At 36.5% G+C, this 23057-nt stretch overlaps 2 protein-coding genes across 5 annotated transcripts in view; both read left to right on the plus strand.

Annotated features, from left to right (window-relative positions):
• The first annotated feature begins 1412 nt into the window (after positions 1 to 1412).
• LOC119785339 (kinetochore-associated protein DSN1 homolog) lies at positions 1413 to 7444 on the plus strand. The gene is made up of 11 exons (XM_038287949.1): positions 1413 to 1504; positions 1689 to 1725; positions 1818 to 2052; positions 2154 to 2227; positions 3754 to 3826; positions 3924 to 4005; positions 4094 to 4144; positions 4240 to 4311; positions 4393 to 4540; positions 6585 to 6672; positions 6774 to 7444. The coding sequence occupies exons 1-11, from the start codon at positions 1473 to 1475 to the stop codon at positions 6896 to 6898; spliced, it is 1017 nt and encodes a 338-aa protein (XP_038143877.1). The 5' UTR covers positions 1413 to 1472; the 3' UTR covers positions 6899 to 7444.
• A 1777-nt stretch (positions 7445 to 9221) lies between these two features.
• Positions 9222 to 23057, plus strand: part of pbx4 (pre-B-cell leukemia transcription factor 4) — a 28202-nt gene continuing 14366 nt past the window's right edge. The window contains exons 1-3 of one of the 4 annotated variants that reach the window (XM_038287951.1): positions 9222 to 9974; positions 11728 to 11841; positions 16426 to 16499. In XM_038287951.1, the coding sequence (XP_038143879.1) occupies positions 9790 to 9974; positions 11728 to 11841; positions 16426 to 16499 (373 nt within the window). In that variant the 5' untranslated portion in view covers positions 9222 to 9789. The remainder of the gene's footprint in view (positions 9975 to 11727; positions 11842 to 16425; positions 16500 to 23057) is intronic. The other 3 variants (XM_038287953.1, XM_038287952.1, XM_038287954.1) reach the window with 3 other exon arrangements.

Below are 23057 nucleotides of genomic sequence, written 5' to 3' on the forward strand. Positions count from 1 at the left end.
TGTGTGTTTTATATAAGCTGAATTACACTATGAACAGTTTTAAATATCAGTTCAGATTTAAAACTGGGGTGTGCTTGAAAGATAAATGCAGGTGTCATTTTTTAGCATTACTATGAATTTACCTGTATGCATATCAAGAAGAATGGCCTTGCTAGATGCAAAACAATGGAACCTTATTCACTGTAGAACAGGGAAATTCTAACAATCGGATGCCGAAATTTTTTAAAGATAAAATATAATATTGGAAAGAGAAGGTGTGGTATGCTAATGTTGGGAATAATCTTTTGTTAAAAAAAACAACTAAAATACATGCATACTTATCCATTATGAGTTTTCTCTACCCTAGTATCATTTATAAATTCTAATGTTTTATTTCTATTTAATCTCCATCCTCTTAGCTGCAGCAGAGAACCCTTTTGGCAAGATAAAAATAATGTCAAAAGGTTAGGAGCAAAGAATGAGAAGCTATGGGGAAGCCTATATAATTATAAGCTATATAGATATCAGTTATTATTCTAAAGGGCAGAAATCATTAAACCTGTTTACCATGATATTCAAGAGTAAGCAGACAACTTACAAAGTAGGGTTGGACACCACCGTATCAGATAGACCAGGACTATGTATCACATATGCTTTACTTATGTACTTATACCACTGAGGGATAAGAAATCCCCAGGATTGTATTTTTACAGCTCATTTTTCATTCTGACACAAGTGGCGACTTTCAGACAACAAGGCCAGTGCTGTAACTATTTCTGTTAAACTTATGGTTAATCATGTTAAAGTCCTTTTAGTGACTCATTTAGTATAAGATAAAGTTTTATTGAAGGTAAAGTATTTATTTTGAATGTAAAAGAACTGTGAATAAGCTCTGAGGCATAATCGCCTTAATGGGGCAACAGCCTTTCTGACAAATCAAGCTGAATGCTCAGAGAGAATCCATAGTAGCTTCCAAAATATTAGCTTGGTATCAAATAAACTTTTGTACCAAAAGTGAACGTGGAAAATGCTTTATAATTGTTATGAAGAATTTAAATTTTTGACAACACAAATGAGTTTACAGTTAATACAAATTATTCTTAAATATCCATAAATGGTCTCTAGATTATCTTTGTTTATATAGTAAATAATGAAAGTTTATTTCTATAGCATCTTTTACAGTAAATAAAAAGTCACAAAGTGTTTTACAATGAAAACACTAACATACTGACAGGTATTAATGCAGCTGAGGCCCTTGTGACCACTACGGTACAGGTCTAGCGTCCCTAGTGGCCAAAATCTAAATGTAAATAAAATCAATATTATGGTCATAAAACAATCCTCTCACTATGTTAATATACTGGATCAATTCAAGATTTAACAGATTGACGTTTTGGGATCGTCCTTTCTTTCTTAACTACATTTCCCATAATTCTTAGTAAAAGGGGTTTGGTCTGTTGGGCGCGCGGTGAAGATACCTATTTGAAATTAAAATGGCGGAAAATGAGACTGGAGTTGAAAACGGGTCTGTTTATGTTTTGTTTTAGATTCTCTACTATACTTATTAACTTTAAGGTCCCACGAATTGTTAATGTTGTGGATAATTCTAAGCGAACTGTGTTGTTGTCATGTTTTGATGAGAATTTTCGGAAGTTTTGTTTCAGTAAAAATGTAATCGATATGTTTTTTTTTCCTGTTTACTTATTTAGCCTTAGCCGTATTTGTGTAGACGAGACTTCAGTTCAGGTAAGAAATAGAAACACGTTGAACTGCTGTATTTTATAGCTGCTAATTTGTTGATTGGAAATTAACTGCCATCTTTTCGATGCCCCTCCAAGGCATCGAAAAGATGTTCCTCCTCAGTCCCAGACTCAGTCCCTTTACTCAAATCACCCCGGATCGAGTCTCCATCAAAAACAACACAGATGGCAGATCCGAGAGAGGAACAGTCAGAGCTGAATAAGCAAGAAATGGAGACGGACATCACAGAGAGACCATCTCAACCAAACAAATCATTTAGGAGAGCCACTATAACCCGACGCTCACTCCCTGCCCTTCCTAACCCATATGAAGGTGAGAGACCTTTATCCTAAACCATTTGTTTTCGCAATTTTGGAATATTTATGTTTAGTATTTTTATAGGGCTTATAATAACCTTCATGAATCTGTCCTAGCTTTGTGCAGAAGCATTAGTCCATCATTATCACAAGAAGAGAGACTGGAAAAGCTGTTGGAGGCATCAATGGAGGTATGTTCAATGAAGCTAAGGAAACCAAAAGCACTCTGTTATTTTAAAAGTTGCGCAGTCTGTAGCATTTGTGCGGCAAGAAGGTCCTGGGTTCAGTATTTCTGCATGAACTTTAGTGCATACGTGTTTGTGTTCTCTCTGGTACTCCTACTTCCTCCCACAGTCTGGAAGTCTATGGCTGTGTCCAAATGTGCACTGTAATCCCATTAGAGAGCACTACATAGGAGTTATGCCATTTTATATGAGTGTCTGAATGACTAGTGGATGGAAAAGTAGTGGACTCAAAATTTCCCAAAATGCACCTTGAAAAATAGTGAACATCAATGTTCACTTGACAGGCAGATGCATCAAAGAATGGTTTGCAAGGGCTCCCCTCGAAAAGCATCCTGGAATGTGTTATGGGTACAAGAGAGGACAAAGATGGTGCAAGCAACCATGTGAAAGGTTACATCACCAACGGGAAGCAAAAAGTAGTGGCATCTGTCCGAACAGTCATTTAACTGAATTTACTATAAAGTCCACTATACAGTCCCCGCTCTATGTAGAGAGCGATGGGTTAGGGCGGATGCTCGGATACAGCCTGTTAGACCCTGACAGACATTCATTTGAAGATGAATTGATGGATGTTATTTATTTAGTCCTATCAACTATTAAAAGATTAAGTGAAAATTTGGAAACATTGTGACATATATAGGGATAACAATGTAGTGTTAGTATTTTGTCAAAATAATTGGATATAGTCCTTTCATAAATAAAAAATGTTATCCACATTAATGAAGACCTGCCACAGTATTAGATTAACAAAATGGAGGTTAACAGTTGTAATTCTGACATTTCTGAAAATAGGTTAAAAGATGATTTCGTGTGTATGGGTATGTGTGTTTCTTACACCTTGGGGACCATTTTCCTTAAATCATAGCACATCGTGGGCACCAGGTACTCTTGTGGGACCGATGTCTGGTCTCCATTGGTACAAAGCTGTTTTAAACTTACGGTAGGTGTTAGATTGAAAACTAAGGTGTGAATTGAGTTTAGGTCGTGGTTAGGACTAAGTAGGAACCCTGTAATGGTTAGGTTTTGGGTAAGGGTCATGGTTAGGCTGTAGAAATGACTTAGAAATGAATGGAGGCAATGTAAAGTCCCAGGAAGGATAGGGAAACATTATTGTGTGTGTGGTCTTGTTTAATCTAGAATGTGGGGGAGTGTTTGGTAGATTATCCTATATTATGAGGACTTAAAGGTACCTATGGGGACATTAATGCGGTCCCCTTATGGTAAAGTTCTCATCTTTTCTTTGAGTTTGGCTTATATTTAGGACTAAGGTGTGAATTCAGTTTAGTTTAGGTTAGGTATATATTGGTAATGGTTAGGGTAAGGGTCTGGTTTAGGCTATATGTCATGCAAACAAAGCTGTGTGTTTTTTTTTGTTTTTTGTTTTTTTTTTTCTCAACATTGCATATCTCATTGTGCATAAAGTGTTAGATTCAATGTTTTTTTTTATTAATTCACAAATATTTGTTGTTTAGATGGCACTTGAAAGGACCAAGACTTCACTCGAGTCTATGCCAAATGCTTCACTCGAGTCCTTTAAAAAACAAGGTGAGCTTTTTTTTTTGAGTACGTTAAAGCTTTACATTTTTAATCACTCGTTTACATAATCCTTTGTCTTAATCTGGCTTTTTTTCTCTTTATGTAGTTGAAAAAATCAAAAATGAGTGGAGCTGCTTGACTAAAAATATGAACAAGGAAACGCATCAACCCCCTTCAAGTCAATCCAGGTGTGCAAAATTTTTTCAATGTATTTTAATTTTGATATGAATTCTGATGATTTAGTCTGTTTTTATTTATTTTTTTTTTATTTTGTAGTCAACCAGCCATGCAAAAAACCATGGAAAATATCCAGAAAGCAATCAGCAGGCAGGTTATTTTGTCTCTGCCCTTATACACTATAATATTTATTTTTGAGTCACATGGTATTATGGATTGGTTAACGGCCTTTTGCTTTTTCTTAGGCTCAAGGCTGAAAGTGACTCTTGGGAGGATCTTCTCAACAAACACAGGAGTAAAGCAGAGGAACTGGAAAAGTAAACATTTTTATTCTTACTAAGCTGTCCCATTAAAACGATCTCCATTATGTGCCAATCATATGATGACATCCATTACAGGAAGGTGAAGATGGGACAAGAGGCGGGAATATCACTAAACCCAACATCTATTGTCCAGTCGTTGCAGTACCATGTCATACAGAGTAAACCCAACTACCGCAGTGTCCTATGTAGGCAACAACGCATGATGCATTCAACAGCCATGATTGTAGGTTGCACTTTTTTATTTGTTTATTACAGAAATCTTAAAAAAGTTACTGTGATAGCAGGTTTTTTTGCCCTAAGCTTTGAATTCAGTGGCATCCTAAAAAGGCATTCAATAGTGTATTTGAACTGTTTGCTCCCCGGACAGAACAAAAGCATATAGACTCACCAGACGATACTTGGGTAGGCTGTGGCATTTCAAAGATATGCCAAGGAAATATGTCCTGCACCATTACAAAGTGACTAGAACCTCGTTCTGTTAGTACAATGAAGGATGGATCAATAGTTTTGTGTTCTCAGGGCCATATTCTGACCACAGCAAGTGATTCTTTACAAGAAACAACAGCTCATTGGACATTGTTGCCTTTAATGATTCTGTGCTTATTGTTGCCCTGTTTAACTGTTCTTGGCTGACACCAGTAGCACATGTGGTCCTCTGTTGCTGTAGCCTGTACTCCTTAAGGTTAGATTGCAATCAGATGAATTCTTATCCATGTCTCTGTCACGGCAAGTGGGTATTTGACAGAGTTGTCAAGTAACTTTGTTACTTAAGTAGAAATCTTGGCTGTCTATACTGGAGTATTTATTTTATAGACAACTTTTTACTTCTACTCCTTACATTTTTTTTTATTTTTATTATCTCTACTTTCTACTCCTTACATTTTAAAAATAGACTTGTGTGTTCTGTTTCATTTAAGCTCATTATGGTTATGGTCTGTTAGTATTTAAAAAAATAAAAAAAACATAAAAATAATTTGTTTTATTCAGACATTTTTTGTTGTTGTGTGGTTGGACTTGGTACTGCACTAAATTGTTCACCACATACCAAAATTTTTTCAAGATGATGCAAAGTTAACGTTGACACTGTTATCATTAAGTATAAAACTAAGAACATTTTGTATAAGGAAGGTGTCATCCAGAAAATGTTCCTTTAATAGGCTAGTGCAATAACCAGTATAAGATTTAAAGCATCTGTCCTTAAAAGTTTTCCTGCATTACTTTTACTTTTATACTAGTAGTTTTAAAAATTGTACTTTTACTTGAGTTAAAAGCTTAAGTTAATACTCTAAATTCTACAATAGTGTTTTCAAACAGTAGGATTTATACTTCTACTGGAGTAATAAACTTTACTACTTTTGACACCTCTGGTATTTGAGGAAGGCTTATAAGTCAGACCATTCTTCTGACATCAACAAGGAATTTCCTTCTACACTGCTGCTACTCACTGGATGTATTTTCTTTTTGCACAGTTCACTGCTGAAATGGTTCACTGGGAAATTCCCAGCAAACTAGCAAGATAAGAAATACAGAGACTGGTCCGTCTGGCACAAAAAAACATACTATTCCAGTCAACAAAATCCCATTTCTCTCTCCCTGCTGATGCTAAGTGGGAACTGCAGCAAATTAACTTTGATTAGTATTAGTGTGAGTGTATCCTTTACGAGGAAAAATGTGTTGCAAGCTTTAAGGTCGTAATTACAATCCGAGCATTGAAGTGTGATGATTAAATTGATCTTTATGTTAATATAAATGTTAATATAAGAAAATGTATCAAAAGCAGAACTATGCATCTATTTGGGAGCTGAACACTGGTGACTCTGAAAAGAAAAAAAATGTATAGTGCCACTGACCTATAAGCTACCAAACCAATAAAGAAGATGCATAACCAAATGTTTGTTCTGACTAAGGGTTACATCACATATATTTGAAAACCACATAAACATTCTGTCCTCAATAGATGTTTCTGTGTGACTAAATTTATTGTCAAACAATAACTTATCAAAAGATTTTTCTTTTTTATTTAGTTTTTCATTTATTTTTTAGGTAGAACCATTCATTGTATTTTTTTAAAGTCAAAGTACATGGATGGTAAAGGGAAATGGCAATTATTCAGGGGGATTTTTTGGAAGTCTAGGGATAAGAGCTCCACTTATAAATGCTTTTACAAATATTTAAATGCTCTTACAACAACTGTAATTTTTCATCTTCTGTAAGGATTAAAAGATTTTTTTTTTCTTCTTTGACATTTTTTTCCTCCTTGTCTCTAGATGGACACTCAGTGTAAAATGATAAGGCAGCTACTTGCCATCAAGGAGCAATCCCAGCTGTTGGTAAAACATACCAGTGGCCAATTGGGTAAAGCTTTTCCATTGTTCTTTTCTATGTAAAACTTTTTGTGACGACATAATGAGAAAAAAAATGTATACTGATTACCTTTGTTTCTATGCTCCCTCTAGCTGAGGAGGCGGGAATCCATGACCTTTCATCAAACCTTCTTATAAATCTGATGACGACACCTTCACAAAAGGCAACTACATATTCCAACTCCTCAAGAGACGATGCTTCTAAGCAACTGAATTAAAACAAAAAAGAAAATGTTTAGACCTTTACATCTTTTTTCTTGTAATGTTTTTAAGGAAAGAAAGCTGCAAATGTTATTCTTCCTCATACTGGACTGCCAGACAGTTCAAATTATACATGTATTTGACCAGCAGGTGGCAGTAGCTGACTATTCTCAAAATTATGTTAAAAGGTGGCAAATGGCCTGAGTGGATTATTATTTGGCCCTTAATTAATTCTATTAGCGTCTTCAAATCCTAGTAGGGCTTGGACCAATAGCTAATGATTAACAAATTGAGCCCAAATTTTGACATTCTGGAAAGTGAAGTCATTTCAGTGTATGTATTAAACTTGAGTGAAAAGCAGTCACCTTAAATAAAAGTGATTACCAGACTAAGGTAATAGATATGATCAATTGCATGTTTGCTGTATATATTGTATTTTTTAGACAATGTGAGGCATTAAATATATTTGACACTGTAGCCCATGTAAAATAAATATCAAAACAAAATAAACTGAAAGGTAAACCCCTGAAAGTGAACATGGAGGGGGTTAGTTGAAATGCAAAGACGTTTCTTATTTAGGGAAATCTTTTGACTATATCTTGGTCAAATTGTTTGAAGTTTAAACAAAAACAAAGCTTTTACTTTGTTCACAGCATTTAGTTTACACCAGCCCTTGAGAATCAGCCGCTGTCACGTTTACTCCTGTGTGGTGCCGCATCTATTGCACTTCACCAGTGTCCCCTGACCATACAGAAGAAGGCCCCTCCCCCACGGTGACTCACCCCCATCTCCTGCTTGGCTTGGTCACTGATGCAGAACGAAGCTTTGACATTGTACCAGTCAGTCAAGGCTTCATTTGCCATCTCCAAAATCTCTTGGACCCATTCATCAATTAACACATCTGCTCAATTTGTGACTCTTGACTGTGCAATAGGAAATCCTTTTTTTTTTTTTTTCTCTCCACACACCATATAAGTCTATAACTTTACACTGGAGTTACAGTCCCTAGGGCGGTTTGTGGTGGATTTTCTTTGTGGCTTTATCCAGGGGAGTGATTGCAGACCATACAGACAAGCAAAGAAAATGTGGTGCTGTGACCATGAGTTGCTAGTAAGGGAAGATGGTGCACAGCAGGATAGATCGATTCTTATTTAGATGAAAATGAGGCTTGATGCTTGTGGGGTGAGAAGAGGGCAGCTTTAGCATCCAAATGAGTAAAGGTTTCACAGAATTTCTCTTTAAGTGAATCACCTACAAGAAAAGAAAGTTGACTAAGTTGCTTTTGAGTTAATAAAGGGTTGACAAAACATACCTTTAAGCTGATTCTCAGCATAAAAAATATATTACAGTTAATCTATGATTTTTTTTTAGAGGTTCAGATGGAAAAAAAAAGATAAAATGGGAGAAATGTCATGTAGTTTGGACATTAAGCGTCTTGTTTAAATTGTCCAGAGTATATTCATTTTAAACTAAAACATGACTTTAAACAACAGAGGGCCTGATTTCTTAGAAGCACATGCAAAGACCAACTGTTTGCTATTTTGTTGTCTCTAACTTTAGATTGATTTGTTACAGATTGTAGTAGATGGATAGCAGGAGAGTCAGCATAAACCATTGCCAGTTTAGTCCTACTCCCCCATGCACACCCATCATCTCCTTTCACTTTAGCAGGGCTTGCTGCTTCTCTCCTCCACATCCATTCAGTCCGCCATTCGTCTCAGAAAGCTGTCTCTGTGATCTGAGTGATAAACAACATCAGAATTGCCCAGTTTGCAAAAAGCAAGGACACTTGTTTTCAATCCGCTGTCAACGTTTTCATCCTGAAAACTGATGGGATGTTTCATTCATCAGGGGTATGGGAGAGTATCCGGAACTGTTTTTGCTTGGGGGACCAAACACTTGAGGAAATTGGCACAGTTTGCACTCATGAATGCCAGTGACTTTGCAAAATATGCAGTTTTTTTTTTGCACCTAAGTTTATATGGTGTTTATACACTTTTATCATAAACATTTCTTAGTTTGAGAGCTGTAAAAAACATACTTGTGTATTTATTTGCTTGCTCAATGATAAATATTTGCCTGGAAATGATTATATGTAACAAACGAATGTTAATGGGCATCCTAATAGGAGATCTACAAAATAGTCAAAATGTTTGCTATTGCACATTTACATTAAAGTAGCAGTTTTGCTTAACAAGTATATTTTGCAGTGTCCCCCAATCTTAAATAAATGCCTAATATATGCATATGCGGTTGCAAATATTTCATGCTCTCATTTAGTAGTTTTTCATTTACCCACCCACAGGATCGCGCTCTGTGCTGTGAGTTTTAATGGTCAAAGCGACGCACAGCACTCTGAAGAACATCCCACACACTCACCAACAACAATGGCAATCCGTTGCCTGTTTTGGTAACACATTTCCTATAGGAGCACCAAGGGTTTGAAGCTGTGTTCATTCCTGATATACCTCCCTAAATTGCCGCGCTAATTCTAAGTACCTGTGTGTTCGTTTGTGACTACATTTTCGCTGTATTTTTTTTTTTTTTTCCATACCGAAAATGTGCAAGGCGCTCACACGGGCTGTGCATGTGTGTCCCTGCTGCTTTTCTGCTGGGCTACTGCTGCTAACCTAGCTGCTTCTTTTTTTTTACACGGTGGTTAGCCTCCGTTAGCCCCGGCCGCGTTTACTAACTGGTAAAAGAAACTAAAGATACAGACGAATGTAAAGCTTGTTCGCGCTGTTTGGTTGACTAAAAACAGCACCAAACTAATCGCCCGTTGTCGCTCTCGGGTAAGGAAATAAGTGTTGTATGATTTGTCGTGGAAGACACTTTGCTGGCTAGCTAATAGGCTAGCTGTTTGATTGTGTTCGTCGACCGAGGAAAACGGCGAGTTTTCTTTGAGAGTATGGATGATCAGACCAGGATGCTGACGGGTCTCACCGGACTCGGTGGACTACCGCAGCCCGATGTCGGTGATCCGGACTCGGTCCGGAAACAACAGTCCCTCGGTCAGCCGCAGCAAGACATTGGGGATATTCTACAGCAAATAATGGCCATCACCGACGAAAGCCTGGACGAAGCACAGGCCAGGTAAGACTAGAGAAGAGCCATTTCCCAAACACGATGGCTAAGCTAAAGTCTTATTATTTTTTTGTCTGATTCAAAAATAACTTGTCGTTTTATTGTTGGAGTAATGAAAATTTACATTTACACCAAGAATAACCAAATGAATGTACATTTTGTGCCTGCATGAAGAATATCCCGAGTCCACTATAGATTATGGGCATTAATAAAAAATAATAATCTAAAAAAATCTTGCAAAAAAACAAACAAACTGCACTTTAAATACCTCCATATATAATAATACCCTCTTGATTACTGCTCCATCCTAATTGGTTTACCAGCGAAGTTTAAGATAAAAAAAAAAGAAAAGCCTTTTTATAATGCGTTTAGAGGGTGTGGGAGAAAGATGCACCACGAAACTTAAATCTCATACTTTTATGTAGTGCTCATTTACCACCGTAGAAAGAAAAAGTGAATTTAAAAGTTCTAAAAACATTTTTTCATACTGTGCTTTGCTTTGGACCAAATCCAAACTACTTAGAAACTCAAGATGTTTAGATACTGTTATGGAAAAATAAGTCCTATAATAAATAATGTTTATAGTAAGAGTCCAGATGGTCAATTTAAAAATAGTTAATACGCAAGAAATGGACTTTAAGGTCTAAAATTGTGTTTATTACTCTAGGAGTGAAAGTGTAAATTGAGAAAACAAAGTTAAGGTTGAGGATCACTCATCCAAGTAGTGTCTGATGTGTCAGCATGTATGACTCTTCAATTAATGTTTATATTAGAAGTATTGTTTCTCTCCTTACTGACAGCAAGCCTCCACTGAGTGACTAGACTCACTCACTTGCCATGTGGCTCAATGAGCATAAGGTCAGTTTCAAATGAAGCGTCAGTATTTCAACAATAGACAACCGTCCACTGCAAGACTGTGGCCACAGTGTGATGTGTAATTAGCTAGTGATTTTCCACCCAACATTTGACCACCTGGTTCTCTTAATTAATTCACTCCTTTCACTCCCTCCCTCGCTGGTGTTCATCCTTTTCATTGTGTGCTGGGTGCAATCAATTCTCCTATAATGTGTACGCGAGTGCAGCTGTCCGCAAATCGAGTTTCTATTAATGAGATGGTGGTGAGGGGGAGGAATGATGCTATACTGGCAGCCTATGAATGTTGAGATATTACATTTTCTTGACTTAATACTTTGGAGTCTTCATCACACCTCATGTCACAATTAATTTGGCTTGAAAATGTGTTTTGCTTATGTTTCATTTGTTATATTTCAGCCAGTAGAAAGTATTTGAACCACTGTGAAATAATTTTGGGTATTTTGAACATGTTTGTAAGTTATAAAAAAACTATTGGCAACAACTTAAGTAAATCTGGATCTACTTTATATATATTCTAACAGTGTACTTGATGATTAAATAAAAACTTAAAAGGGCTCTTGTCATGTTGTGCATTGGTTTGACTTGTACTATTTACATGTCATGTTTTTCTGAAAAAAATTCCAAAACAAACTTTCACAGATGGAAGTCTCAATAGACTAAGTGGTACCACTTACATTTTGAAGTCTTTATCGCCACTGTATGCCAATTATTTTCTCGGTCACAATAATCTGCACTTTTTCTTATGGCTGCATGACATCCCTGTCATGTAGTGTGGCTTTCTGTTGGCATAGGGAGTGGTCAGGGTAGAACAAGAAGTTGGTGTTGCAGAGTAGCCTTCCTGCGCACCATCCACCCTCATCCTCTCACCGTGTCACCATATGCTCAGATCCTGGCCAGAGGAATCGCCAGCGCATTGGGGTGGATCAGACGACCCCACAGAGGGAGGGAGAGCAGGGGGGGGCATGGCAGGGGGTGGACTGCCACTCAACTTCCAGCACAGGTCAGTACTGGACCGCATGCACACCTTTTTATCCCCCCCTCCTGCTCATACCCTCCATGGCGAAGACAGCCCTCCCCCCCCATCTCAAATTGAGCAGTGACTTATTTAGTGGAGGAAGATGACATTTAGTTCTAGTCAAATTGTTATATATTTTTTCCTCAAACCGCTTGCAGAAAGTGATTCCTTTGGACTGGGTCTTTTGGCCGTATTATTTACCTCTCCTCGATTTAACATCAAAGTGGACATTCACAACAGAAATTGCTGTTGTGGTTAGTCCAGGTATTGCCACATTCCATTCATCATATGTTGTTTTGAGTTAGCTCTTTGTGACTCATGCTATTTCAAATGGATTTCATTTCATTTTTTTTTTTTTGCAGCATTTCCTTTTTTTTTTCTTTTGCATGGTTGATGTTTAATACGGTACGTGCATAACCTACTATGTTCACTTTGTGTTTTTTACCTAAAGTGCAATTACTGTTTTTTTTTTTTCTAGAAATATTAATTCCTCATATTTAAAAGCAGAAAGGCTGAGCAATACAAAAACGGACATGAGCTATATATTTTTTAAAGAAATCCCAAAGGATTAGGCCACCCTGGACCTATCTGTCACCTCATTTTTCAGGCCCTGCACTCGACCACCCTATTCAGATCTCTGCTCTTTAAACCAGTTTAAATTGAAAATGTATAAATCTAATTTAATACAGTTTGATGAGAGCAATATTTCATAGGATTAGATTTTTTTGTCTTACAATTAAGAATTAATTCTATACATCACATATGGATACACTAGTGTCGTAGAGCTGCTCTAGCATAAAAGTACATCAACAGGACTGTTTTTGAAAGCCACAGCAAAAATGTTATTCCTTTTATAATCACTATGAATTAAAATTGAAGTATAGCATCATTTGCCAAAACACTTTAAATAAACTTCTGTGGTGAATATAATGAGCTCTGATTCCACTTTGTTGCAGGTTTCTAACAGTAAGCTTTTTTTTTTTTTTTTTGTATGTTTTGTTTTTTAAACCCCACTTTCATTAGCTAAACTATGCATAGCGTTAAAATAATCCTGGATCCTTCTCCAGAGGTTACAGTCTGGATAAACGTTTTGATTATCTTCAGGAGAAAGTTTGGGAAGTAAGATTTTCAGATTACCTCAGCACATTAGAGTTTGACGTCGGCTTCAATCACTCACGGTTTGCAGAAGTCAATGTAAACGTCAGAAGTAAGGGTAAAAGTACCAGTATGTACATTTGTTTAGTCTATTTTTAAAACGTTAGACATATCTGTACAAGTCGACCAAACAATGTAGAGACTAAATCGTCATCATTAGGGTTGTGAAAAATTTGATAGATGAAGGAAAACAAAACATCAGTTGTTAATAAAGTCAAGACCTGTATGCAATTTGTCGTATTAATTACCATCTTAGCCGTGGTACGAAAAGCCATGTTGTGGCTCCAGATTATAGGGGAAAGATAATTTTGATTATCCAGCATAAAACTCCTCATGTTAATGCTTGTGCAAAATTAATTGTATTGAGAGTGATTACAAATGCCAAGATCCTAATTCTAATCTGTATATTTTACAAAGGGACTATATGCCCAACTGTACTAATTCCCGAACTTCAGCCAGCTCCTTTGTTTCCTATCTTTAGTTACTGGACAGACTGAAGGATCCAGATGAATCTGGTTACCAGTGATCATTCATGAACTTGACACCAAACTATTAACAAAAGCACTAATTTATTTTAGGTGGTTCTTCTTTATACTGATGTTCCCAATGTTTTAATATTAGAGTTGGAAAAAAAAAGACACACATTTTTTTTTCTTACAACTTTTTTTGTTTCATATTTAACCATTTATGTGACATCTCAGAAAAATGCATTTAATTTTGTGTATTTTTTCTGTGTTGAATGTAAAATACAGAACCACATTTATCTCCAGAGAAATGGGATTGGAGCCTGTGATGCTTTAGGTGGTAATTAGGGCTGCTTGATATCAATAAGACGTGTTAATACAATAATAATGCTGTTTAGTGTGATGATATCAATTATGTGTGACCAATGTTTCCTGACTTCTTTACTTTCTTTGCTTTTATAAAGGGTTCCCACCACTCTAAATGAGCCTCAATGTGTCAGCCAATAAAAACAAACATTAGGTGTTTGCATCAGAAGAGTCAGAGATCTAAATCTAAACTATATTATTGATATACAGAGTTTGAATGCATGGCCTTTGAAATTAAGACCTAAAGGGCTAGGCAAAATGGCTTACAAAATGTATAATCTCTGATTTTATTTTATTTTTTTCCCCTACCAAATCTGATTAATAGAATTGTTTAGTAGTTTAATACAAAAACTAGTTTTAAATTCAGTCAGGGAGGTGAACTTAAACTTTAAATGGCAAAAAAAAATCAAGCTGTTAAACATGTTTGTTAAATAGTTATGTTTCACAAAAAATAATAAAACACTAAACATTTGCTGCTAGTAGTGTTGCATAGTGAGCTGCTTTATCAGATATTAGTGCACAACGAAGAACAGTGACAAACTTAGGTCACTTTAAGCTTTGGAAGTCCAAGGAGTGGATTGGTGGAAAAACATTAATTACAAATATATTAACATCGCCATATTAGTGAGTGCAATATTCATATCGCAAAGGACTGTCTGCAGCGTAAGAGTCGTTGTCTGAAATATTCCAAGCAAGATGAACTTGAACTTTTAAAGCCAGGCGGATTTACAGCAGCAGATCCTCACTCCAGAAACAAATAATACTTAAAAGGTCTTAGGTTAGAAAGTGATAAAAATACAGATGAGAGGGAGACAAGAAAAAAACAACTTATCGCAGCTGATATTGTCATGTCAACAAATTATCTGTATTAACCCCTTTTCAAGATTCCCTAGTATCATGCTGGCCTACATGAAATGTAGCATCTTACCAAATCTTGCATGCAAGCAGTGAAATATTTAAATGATTATAGGGTTGGATGTTTTGTATAGGTCTAGTTGACAATGAGTAGAATTTGTATTTTTTCTTAGCAGGACCACTATAATAAAGTCTTTTCAAATAGAAAAACTGTTTGTGCCTGTTGGTATTCAACAATAGCCTAACATGCTTGGTGCACATTACATAACACTGTTTTATAGATTGGTTGATTCTATTGATTTGGCTTCAGATATACTCCTTAAAGCCGGGGGCATATAAGTGTGCTATAAATGTTTCAGTAATGGGTGTTTAAGAGTACTGAAATACGGCAACTCAAGGAAAGAGGTTTGTGATGCACATCTTTTGTTGGTTAAAAAAAAAAGATTGAAAAATGTGATTTTATGTCGGAGCTTGAGATATAGTCGTGATTTTTTTTTTCCTTTTGAAAATTTTCATATATTTAAAATTCAACATTTTTCAGTTTCTGATTGTCTCCTACATGGCTTCAATAATTTCAACAACTTTATTTTCCTTTTTCCATAAGTACTTCAGAGATGCCTGATGTGCTCTGGCTTTTTATATTCAGTGCTGTCTCACCTGTAGAGCAGCAGATTGGATCTAAACTACATGGCTCAGCAGTTTTTTCCCTTTTTTTCCTCTCTCTTTTTTTTTTAAAGAACCCTTGTCAAAGTCGGAGCACATTTGGTTTATGAATGCTTGATATGGATGGATTTTTTTTATTTTTACTAATAAAATTTAAATTTTATTATAAATGATTATACATTTTATAAAATAAAAAAAATTCTATATAGTGTCAAAGGAGTGTATTTTATTTTTTCAGCTGGGCAGCTGAGATGATCTGGTATCTGGAGATTCTCTCTATATTTTCTTTATCCTATATTTTTTGCAACACAGATAACTATTAATGATATTATCAAAGTCGAATCCAAATGGGCTGTGTCTACTCACCATCTAGTTTCATGCGTTGAATATTCTTCAGCAGGGAGAAATTATATTACTGTGTATTAACCCCGAAATCAGGTTCTCGGTAATGATGACCTTGAGGTTTGGCATCATTACCTGTTCTACAGTGCAAAGCGTTTTAATGACAGTGTTACTCTTGCTACTTCAGACTGATGCTCCAAGGATGTGGCAAGAGTTACAGCAGCATAAACAAAATGTTATGTTTATTATAAGACAAACAGTGGGACCTCTGCACACTGCATGTACTAAATGGTACTGTACTGAACAACACATTGTCCATTTAGCGAGACACTCCCGTGACACTTCATAAAAATACTTCAGAATTATATGTTGTGGCTGGTTTAATTTTACACTTAAGTCTCGGCTGTGTTTTACGTGAAATGCAGAGGGAAAGCCTGCATAGTGGTTAGAGCAGAGTGCTTGGTTTCTCAAGAAAGCCTCAAGTACCCAGTTAGGTTCCCACAGAAAACCACTGTGGATCCGATCCCTGGGTGCTATGAGCTGGTCACTGCTCCCTAAGAGTGGTGGGTTAAATGCAGACAGCTTTCATTGGAGTTTACAATTGCAGTGATGATACTATTAAAATCACATATAGATATTTTTCAAGCTTGGAATGACATAAAATGTCATTTTCATTATCCTAATCCCAGTTTTTCTTTGTCTTATTCCCTCCTTCGTCCCACAGGAAGCATGCCCTGAACTGTCACAGAATGAAACCAGCACTCTTCAGCGTTCTTTGTGAGATCAAAGAAAAGACAGGTGAGTCTCTACTTTACTCTCTTTCTTCCAGCTGACTCTAGTTGTGTGCATTCTCCCAGTGGCTCTACAGTGCGTTTTTGTTTATTTAATTCCTCTGTATTTGATATGGAGCTCATTTAGCTCTATGTGTACATTTTCTGTACTGTCAAGGATAACCTGAACCATGTTAACATTTTTAATCCTACATTTGTGGAACCGTTCCCTTTTTCTGACTTTATCCAGACTACAGCTGAAACTAATCTTAGTCAGTACGTGTTCACTGGCTTATACTAGTGTTTAGGTTTTTACTTTTAAATCTTAAAAAAACATTTTCATATTTGGTCATTCGTGAATATTGGCTAGGGCTGCACAAGCATCACTACAATACTTGTAACGGTTAGATTTAAAAACAATATCATGACGATATCAGTTGTCATGCGTGCATATTTCTTTCCGTCTTTTGCTCCTTAGAATGGTTTCAGTTCTCTCTTTTTGAGCTGAAATATATTAGAAACTTCCAACTATGTAATGTGTGGATATGTACTGTCCTACGATATTTCAGAATTATTCATTGACTTTTGCAATTTAATGGTAACAAATATTGCATTAAAAGTATAATTAGGCAGTATAAATGTTAAACTGGTTGCCTGTGAAAGCAGTTTATATTGTGCAACGTGTATCTCTATTAGCAGTTAAACTACTACAAATATATAAATAGTCAAATATCATCCAAATCTATATAGTGATGTTCACTGATGGTGCAGATGTACTTTGAGAAATGTTATTGAACTGCCTATCTAAGCCAATTAGAGCAAAGTAAAAGTAAGTTTCTTTACAGCATTTTCAAACTTTGCTAACAACCTAGCTAATGGTAGTTTTTAAATAATAGCTAATCATGACAATAGGGTATTGTCATTGTGTTGCTATTTGTGAGTTTTTTAGGGATTGTTTTGGTGAGGCTGGACATGAATGGCAGATTTATGGTTCTGTTTGGGTTTCGTAAAACCCTCTCCCACCTTGTCTACCCCTCAGTGTGCCCTCTTCTCTCACTGTCCTTGCGTCTAGGCTAACTACAAGTCTCTCTCGTTCAAACACAATTTGAAAATACTGCATTGCTGTCTGTTGCGGCCCTCTGTCAATAATGTATTATTGCTCTCTAGTGATTGGAGGAAAGTAAAGGCTAGGCTTGAGAGATTGGGGCTGGGTACACTGTTTCCCAGGCAACCAGTGGTCTTATTTACCCTAATGCCATTCACTTTGATTTTCACATTTAGTCTCCCAGCAAAGTAGACTGTAGACCTGTGAGTACTTGTAAGAGAATAGCTAACCAAGAATACAGTTTGGTAAATGGTGGATCCCTATTTAAAGTATTCCAGTCATGAAATGCAAAGACTTTGGCTTTGCTTGTACTCTGTTGCCCATCTGCTATGTAGCAGCCTAACTGCACTGTGTACCTGCTTTAGTATTTCAAGACACCCCCACCATCTCTCCGGCCCCAGTGTCTATTTGAGAAATGTGAAATGACTTCTCTTCATTGGAACCCACAGAGAAACCTATCTGAAGTCATTCTGGTATCCTTAAGCTATTTTTTTATATTTGCATTTTTTTCTTACTAACAGACAAAGATGTGTTGCCACAACGATGTACACAATATGTCTTGCACACACTGACACATACACACCAAACAGGGATAAAAGCAAACTCTGTCTTGGGTCTACTCCTACTGCTTCAGTCTTGTCCTCTCCTCCTCCCTCTCCCTGCCGCACTCCCATTCTTGAAAGAGAAGACTTACTCTGAACTCGGGGCTTTGATATGGTAATGTAATGGTTGGGGTTGGAGGAGGGGAGATGGGGGAGGGGAGGTGAATTCCTTTGAGTACTGCAGTTGGTTAGATTGTTTTCATTGTAAAGGAAATGTTCTTCGCAAATGTCACTACCCACCCTCCCCCTCTGCCACCACCCCAAAACACCCCCATTTTACAACAGTTCCAGCGCTGTTCTAAGATCCCACATGAAACATGACCTCTGTCTCCGTGAACTACAAGTTTTCTCAATGTTTTATTGAAGATGCATTACAAGAAAAAAATAAGATTACTTGAAGCGCCTCTGCAAATGATCAGAGATTTTTGCTTTAACTTGGATCTTTACTCTCTTGGTCTCATGGGTAGTTGTTGTAATAATAGCTCATGGTGCAATGGGACAACTAATACCAGAACCTCAAATAAGCCACTGCAGTTCATTGAAACCAGTTTGTCTTTAGTTTTATGCATGCTTTTGCTTTTATTTCCTTTTGCTGTTAACATGAGAACAATTCACTCACTCTCCTCTGCCATCCTAACCAAGTCTCTTTTCATGACAAAAAATTTTACAGCTGTTTTTTTTTTTTTTTTTTAGAAGTTCGGACTTCGACTGCATCTGGTGTGTTTAGTTTCATGCATTGAAAAATGTAGATAAATGTGCATTATATAACTCCTCAAAAACAGTTGGTATTGCATCAGTTACACAGGCCTCAATAAAATGTGGCAGCAAATGGGTTGATGTCTCTTGTCAGTTACCAAGATTTAGTTCCCTGTAAAATATATATATATATATATATATATATATATATATATATATATATATATATATATATATATATATATATATATATATATATATATATATATATATATATATATATATATATAATATGCACCCATTGGTACTAAATGCTAACTAGGCCTATCCGTATACTCATACTTCGCATTTACATAATCAGACATAAATTGCGAACTCACTTCAGTCATTTATTTAGTTCAAAATATGAATCAGCATCAAGAGGCAAACTTTCTGAACAGACCCACCAGTTTGCAGTCACACATTTAAAGAAATGATGCTCATATTTTTTTTATAATAAAACAATAAAAGCATGTCCTTCTTTAACAAAACACACCAGAAAACAACCCATGTTTATTTTCAAAGAACTATGTTTTTAAGAAGAAAAAAGCTCCTTGGCCATTGCGCACATTAAAATTCAGCATAGTTTCACTGTAATGGCGAGTTTTGCTGGCAAGAATCTTGTATAGTGAACAGATGATATAGAATTGTTATTTTTTATATATATTTAGAAGAATCCTGCTTGATGTCTTAAAGTCGTAGGGTAACGGCTGTACCAACAGTTGCATTTCGGAATTTTGCCGAGTGGTCCATGGCGTTACACGAATGAATGAAGTGAATGTGATTGGTCATTTATCAAGGGGGCGGGATGGTTGTTGTGGAAGGTTCGCAAGCAAGTTTGGTTGTGGCCAGTTTCTCTGAAGCATCTTGCTAACCAGTTAGCAACTTAGTGCTAGTAGGTTACCAATCGGAAATTTTATTGGTACCTAGTAGCACTAAATTGGTGACTTAGAAACAACACTGTCAAGGAACGCTATGGACAGTGGAAACATGCAAGAGGAGGAGAGTTTTGTGTTCGGAGGTCGTGGATGAGTCTCCTCCATCATACATTTTTCAATTAGAGGAGGAAAGTGGGGATGGCGATGTTGTGGAAGAAGACGCCAGGGCGGCAGAAGCTTCGTTTGGTGTAGAAGGCTTAAAGCCGTACATGTTTGAGCCCTTCTCTCGAATCGCTGCCAGTTCTGTTAGCTCTAAGCCTGCCAAAGACGCAGAAGTCCATCCCAGTGAACACTGGGATGTAACTCAATGGTAAAGTAAACGATTTTTATTGCTTATTTCAACTGTTGCGTGTATTAGCTGCGACATATGAATCAAGATGCTATGATGGGGGAAAACATGATTTACAGATTACCGTTTATGTATGATTGGCCAAATGTGAGTGTACTGGCTGACGTATAACTAGCTGGCCTGCATGAGATAACAAGGAAAAAAACACAGATTTTAAGACTGGGACAATATGGTCTGCTAAAGAGTACATTTATATTCATGTTTAAGCCAGAATGATTTGACATTTAAAATGATTTCCCTTCGACTTAAGGAGCATGGAAAAAACCTCAAACCATATTTGAGGAAAACACATAGGAATATACTTGTTAGAAGGGCAGATATTATTGCTTCATATTGGTAACAGTCATAGTAATGGATTTTATATTCAGATGGATTTGATGGTATTCTTAAAGAAGTATCATTCCCTAAGCAAATCGGTATAACACTGAACTTCTAAGAAAGCTGCTGAGTTACACCCTTACCTATCTGTCAGATTTACTAACCGCTTCTGTATAGTAATATAGCTGTTTGGAGTGTAATCCACCAATCAGAGGGTTGGAGAAGCACTTTGTACTGTTAGTCCTGCTTCTACCATGTTGGTTATGGTTGCTGTCAATGGAATGTTAAAACTCTGCCCCATTAACTTAGGATAGCCCCTCACAGTCAACATTGATACTATGTTACAAATGTTTTGCATAATGTCCTCTGTATTTTTGTCATTGTATCTGTAATTTTGACATTGTTCCTGCATGCAGCATGGCTCAATTACCTCGATTCAGGTCATAACTAAAAGGGAAACTTGTCCCCAAATCAGTTTTTTTACTATACAAAAGTCATAAAGTGTATTACAGTGCTGTCCTTGCATTATATTGAAACTTACTGCATGTTTGTTGCAACCCTGGTTTGAAGACTTAAATCTGTTGGGTTTCCTTCTCATGTTTAATTACATCTGATTCTATCACTTTTTGCCGTACAATCTGCATAAAACCATAATCTAAAATGCTAAAAACCATCTTACTCATTAGGATCAGTCTCCGTTCTATGGTTCGATGCCTCAGGAAGCTCAGCTGGACCGGTTTGTTGGGGAATTTTTGCAAACCACCATCTGAGGGCTGCTGCCCCCCTCTTGTGCATTCTTCTTACTTGTCTTTATTAAATCATAAGTAATCCTGAGCTACACTAAGTTTGGATAGTTTCACATTTCTGTTCCGGCATGCCATCCATGCATGATTATAAATACCATTGTCTGGCTCCACCTAATGCCAAACTGCAGGACACTCTACACCACAATACTGAAAGGCAGTGGGAGGTAATAAAGTTTAAATCTAATAAAGCATTATTTGACAAATTAATAGGTCTATTACCTGTTGATTGTTTGCATCCCTATTCTGGATCTATATCTATATATTTTTTTGTCTGCACTGATCCAGACTCCTGGATGTTCATGGGAGAGAAATGGAAATGTTAAGAAAACTCAAGACACAGACTCTGCATCAAACTGATAACACCAAACCAAAATTCCGCATATTTTCACCATGCATATTTAATGTTCTAAACTTCCATATCAATGTGTTTTTGCACCATGTCTTCAATGTTGCACTCTATGGAATGGAAATGTTCTGTGTGCTGTAAAAAATGAAATTTCGTTTTGTATACACTCTGTAAGTCTTAAGTCTAAAAAAAAAAACATTTCCATCTTTGAAAATATAATGCGTACCACCAAAAAGGCAACAATTATATTAAAGGGATTACACTTTAAAATGTATGTTTAGTCACGCTGTACCTCTTTGGAAACTTTTTTTCTGAGATCAGTGACCTCCACTCTAGATCACAACCTGCAAAAGAGCTCTATTTAGGGCTTGGGTGCAGGAGTTTGTCTTGCAATTGAAGTTGCTGGCTCAAATCCCAGCATAGTCCACCCAAGTCGTTGTGCCCTTGGGCAAAACATTCACCTTCTGGCTTCTGTCTGTGAGCCTCAGGGCAACTGTCTCTACAATTTGGCTTGCCACCATCAGTGTGTGAATGGGTGAATGGCCAAATGTAGATTAAAGCCCTTTAGGGTCCTTGGACTTTACCAATTATAGTAGTTTTTATTAAAACAATTTCTAGCTCGAATAAATGAAATAATCTACCCACTTTTTAATAATTAAATGATGTGATTACTTCCCAGAGGAACAGAAACAGCATTTCTGTGTGCACCCCCTTCATTCAAACTTAAAATCTGTTAATCCTTTATGTTGTTTAGTGTCTTTAAACATGCATGCTGTAAAATGTTGTAATGTTACTGGTTTAAAACCCTAACGGATGGCTTTGACTAAAGAATCAACCCACAGAGCTTAATATCTGCTGGAGGTGGCAGTCTGTAGCTTTATTTGATTTGGTTAATTAATATCTGAATTGAAGCTTGCTGACTTTTTTTGTTGAATGTAAGCACCTATAAAACACTGAATTAAGTGAAAAACTGAATTTAACACAAGTCTTTGCTTTTAGAGGCTTGCAAACAGGAGCAAAAAATATGTTGCGTTATTGAAAAGTAATGGTTTATATGAACTATAGAGCAACTAGGAGATAACTGAAAATAAACAGGGATAATTAGCCAGTAAGAAATGTTTAGCACATTTCACTAAAACCAGGTATCTATAATTCCGGTTCCATCCAGAAGTTAATAACTCATCAGTAGAGAAGCTTTTTACCAGTTTTATCTGTTTTGGTCCTTAATTTCTGTATTGAACAGAAAGATGGATATTTAGGGCATTATGTCAAATATGGGACATAATTCCCATTTCCTTTTATTATTAGCCTCTTTTGAATACAAATGAAAAGACACACTAGTTAGTGATGCTTCCTTTTTCTTATCAGAAATAAAATGGCACCACAT

This window comes from Cyprinodon tularosa, unplaced genomic scaffold (genome assembly GCF_016077235.1).
Source record: "Cyprinodon tularosa strain WSP-4 unplaced genomic scaffold, ASM1607723v1 ctg246, whole genome shotgun sequence".
NCBI classification, from domain to species: Eukaryota; Metazoa; Chordata; class Actinopteri; order Cyprinodontiformes; family Cyprinodontidae; genus Cyprinodon; species Cyprinodon tularosa.

Bases quoted from the DNA above. Each gene is read 5' to 3' on its own strand.
- LOC119785339 (XM_038287949.1), top strand. From the start codon at position 1,473: ATGGCGGAAAATGAGACTGGAGTTGAAAACGG. The intron at 4,145-4,239 runs GCAGGTTATTTT...GCTTTTTCTTAG, and splicing joins ATCCAGAAAGCAATCAGCAG to GCTCAAGGCTGAAAGTGACT. The intron at 6,673-6,773 runs GTAAAGCTTTTC...TGCTCCCTCTAG, and splicing joins ACATACCAGTGGCCAATTGG to CTGAGGAGGCGGGAATCCAT.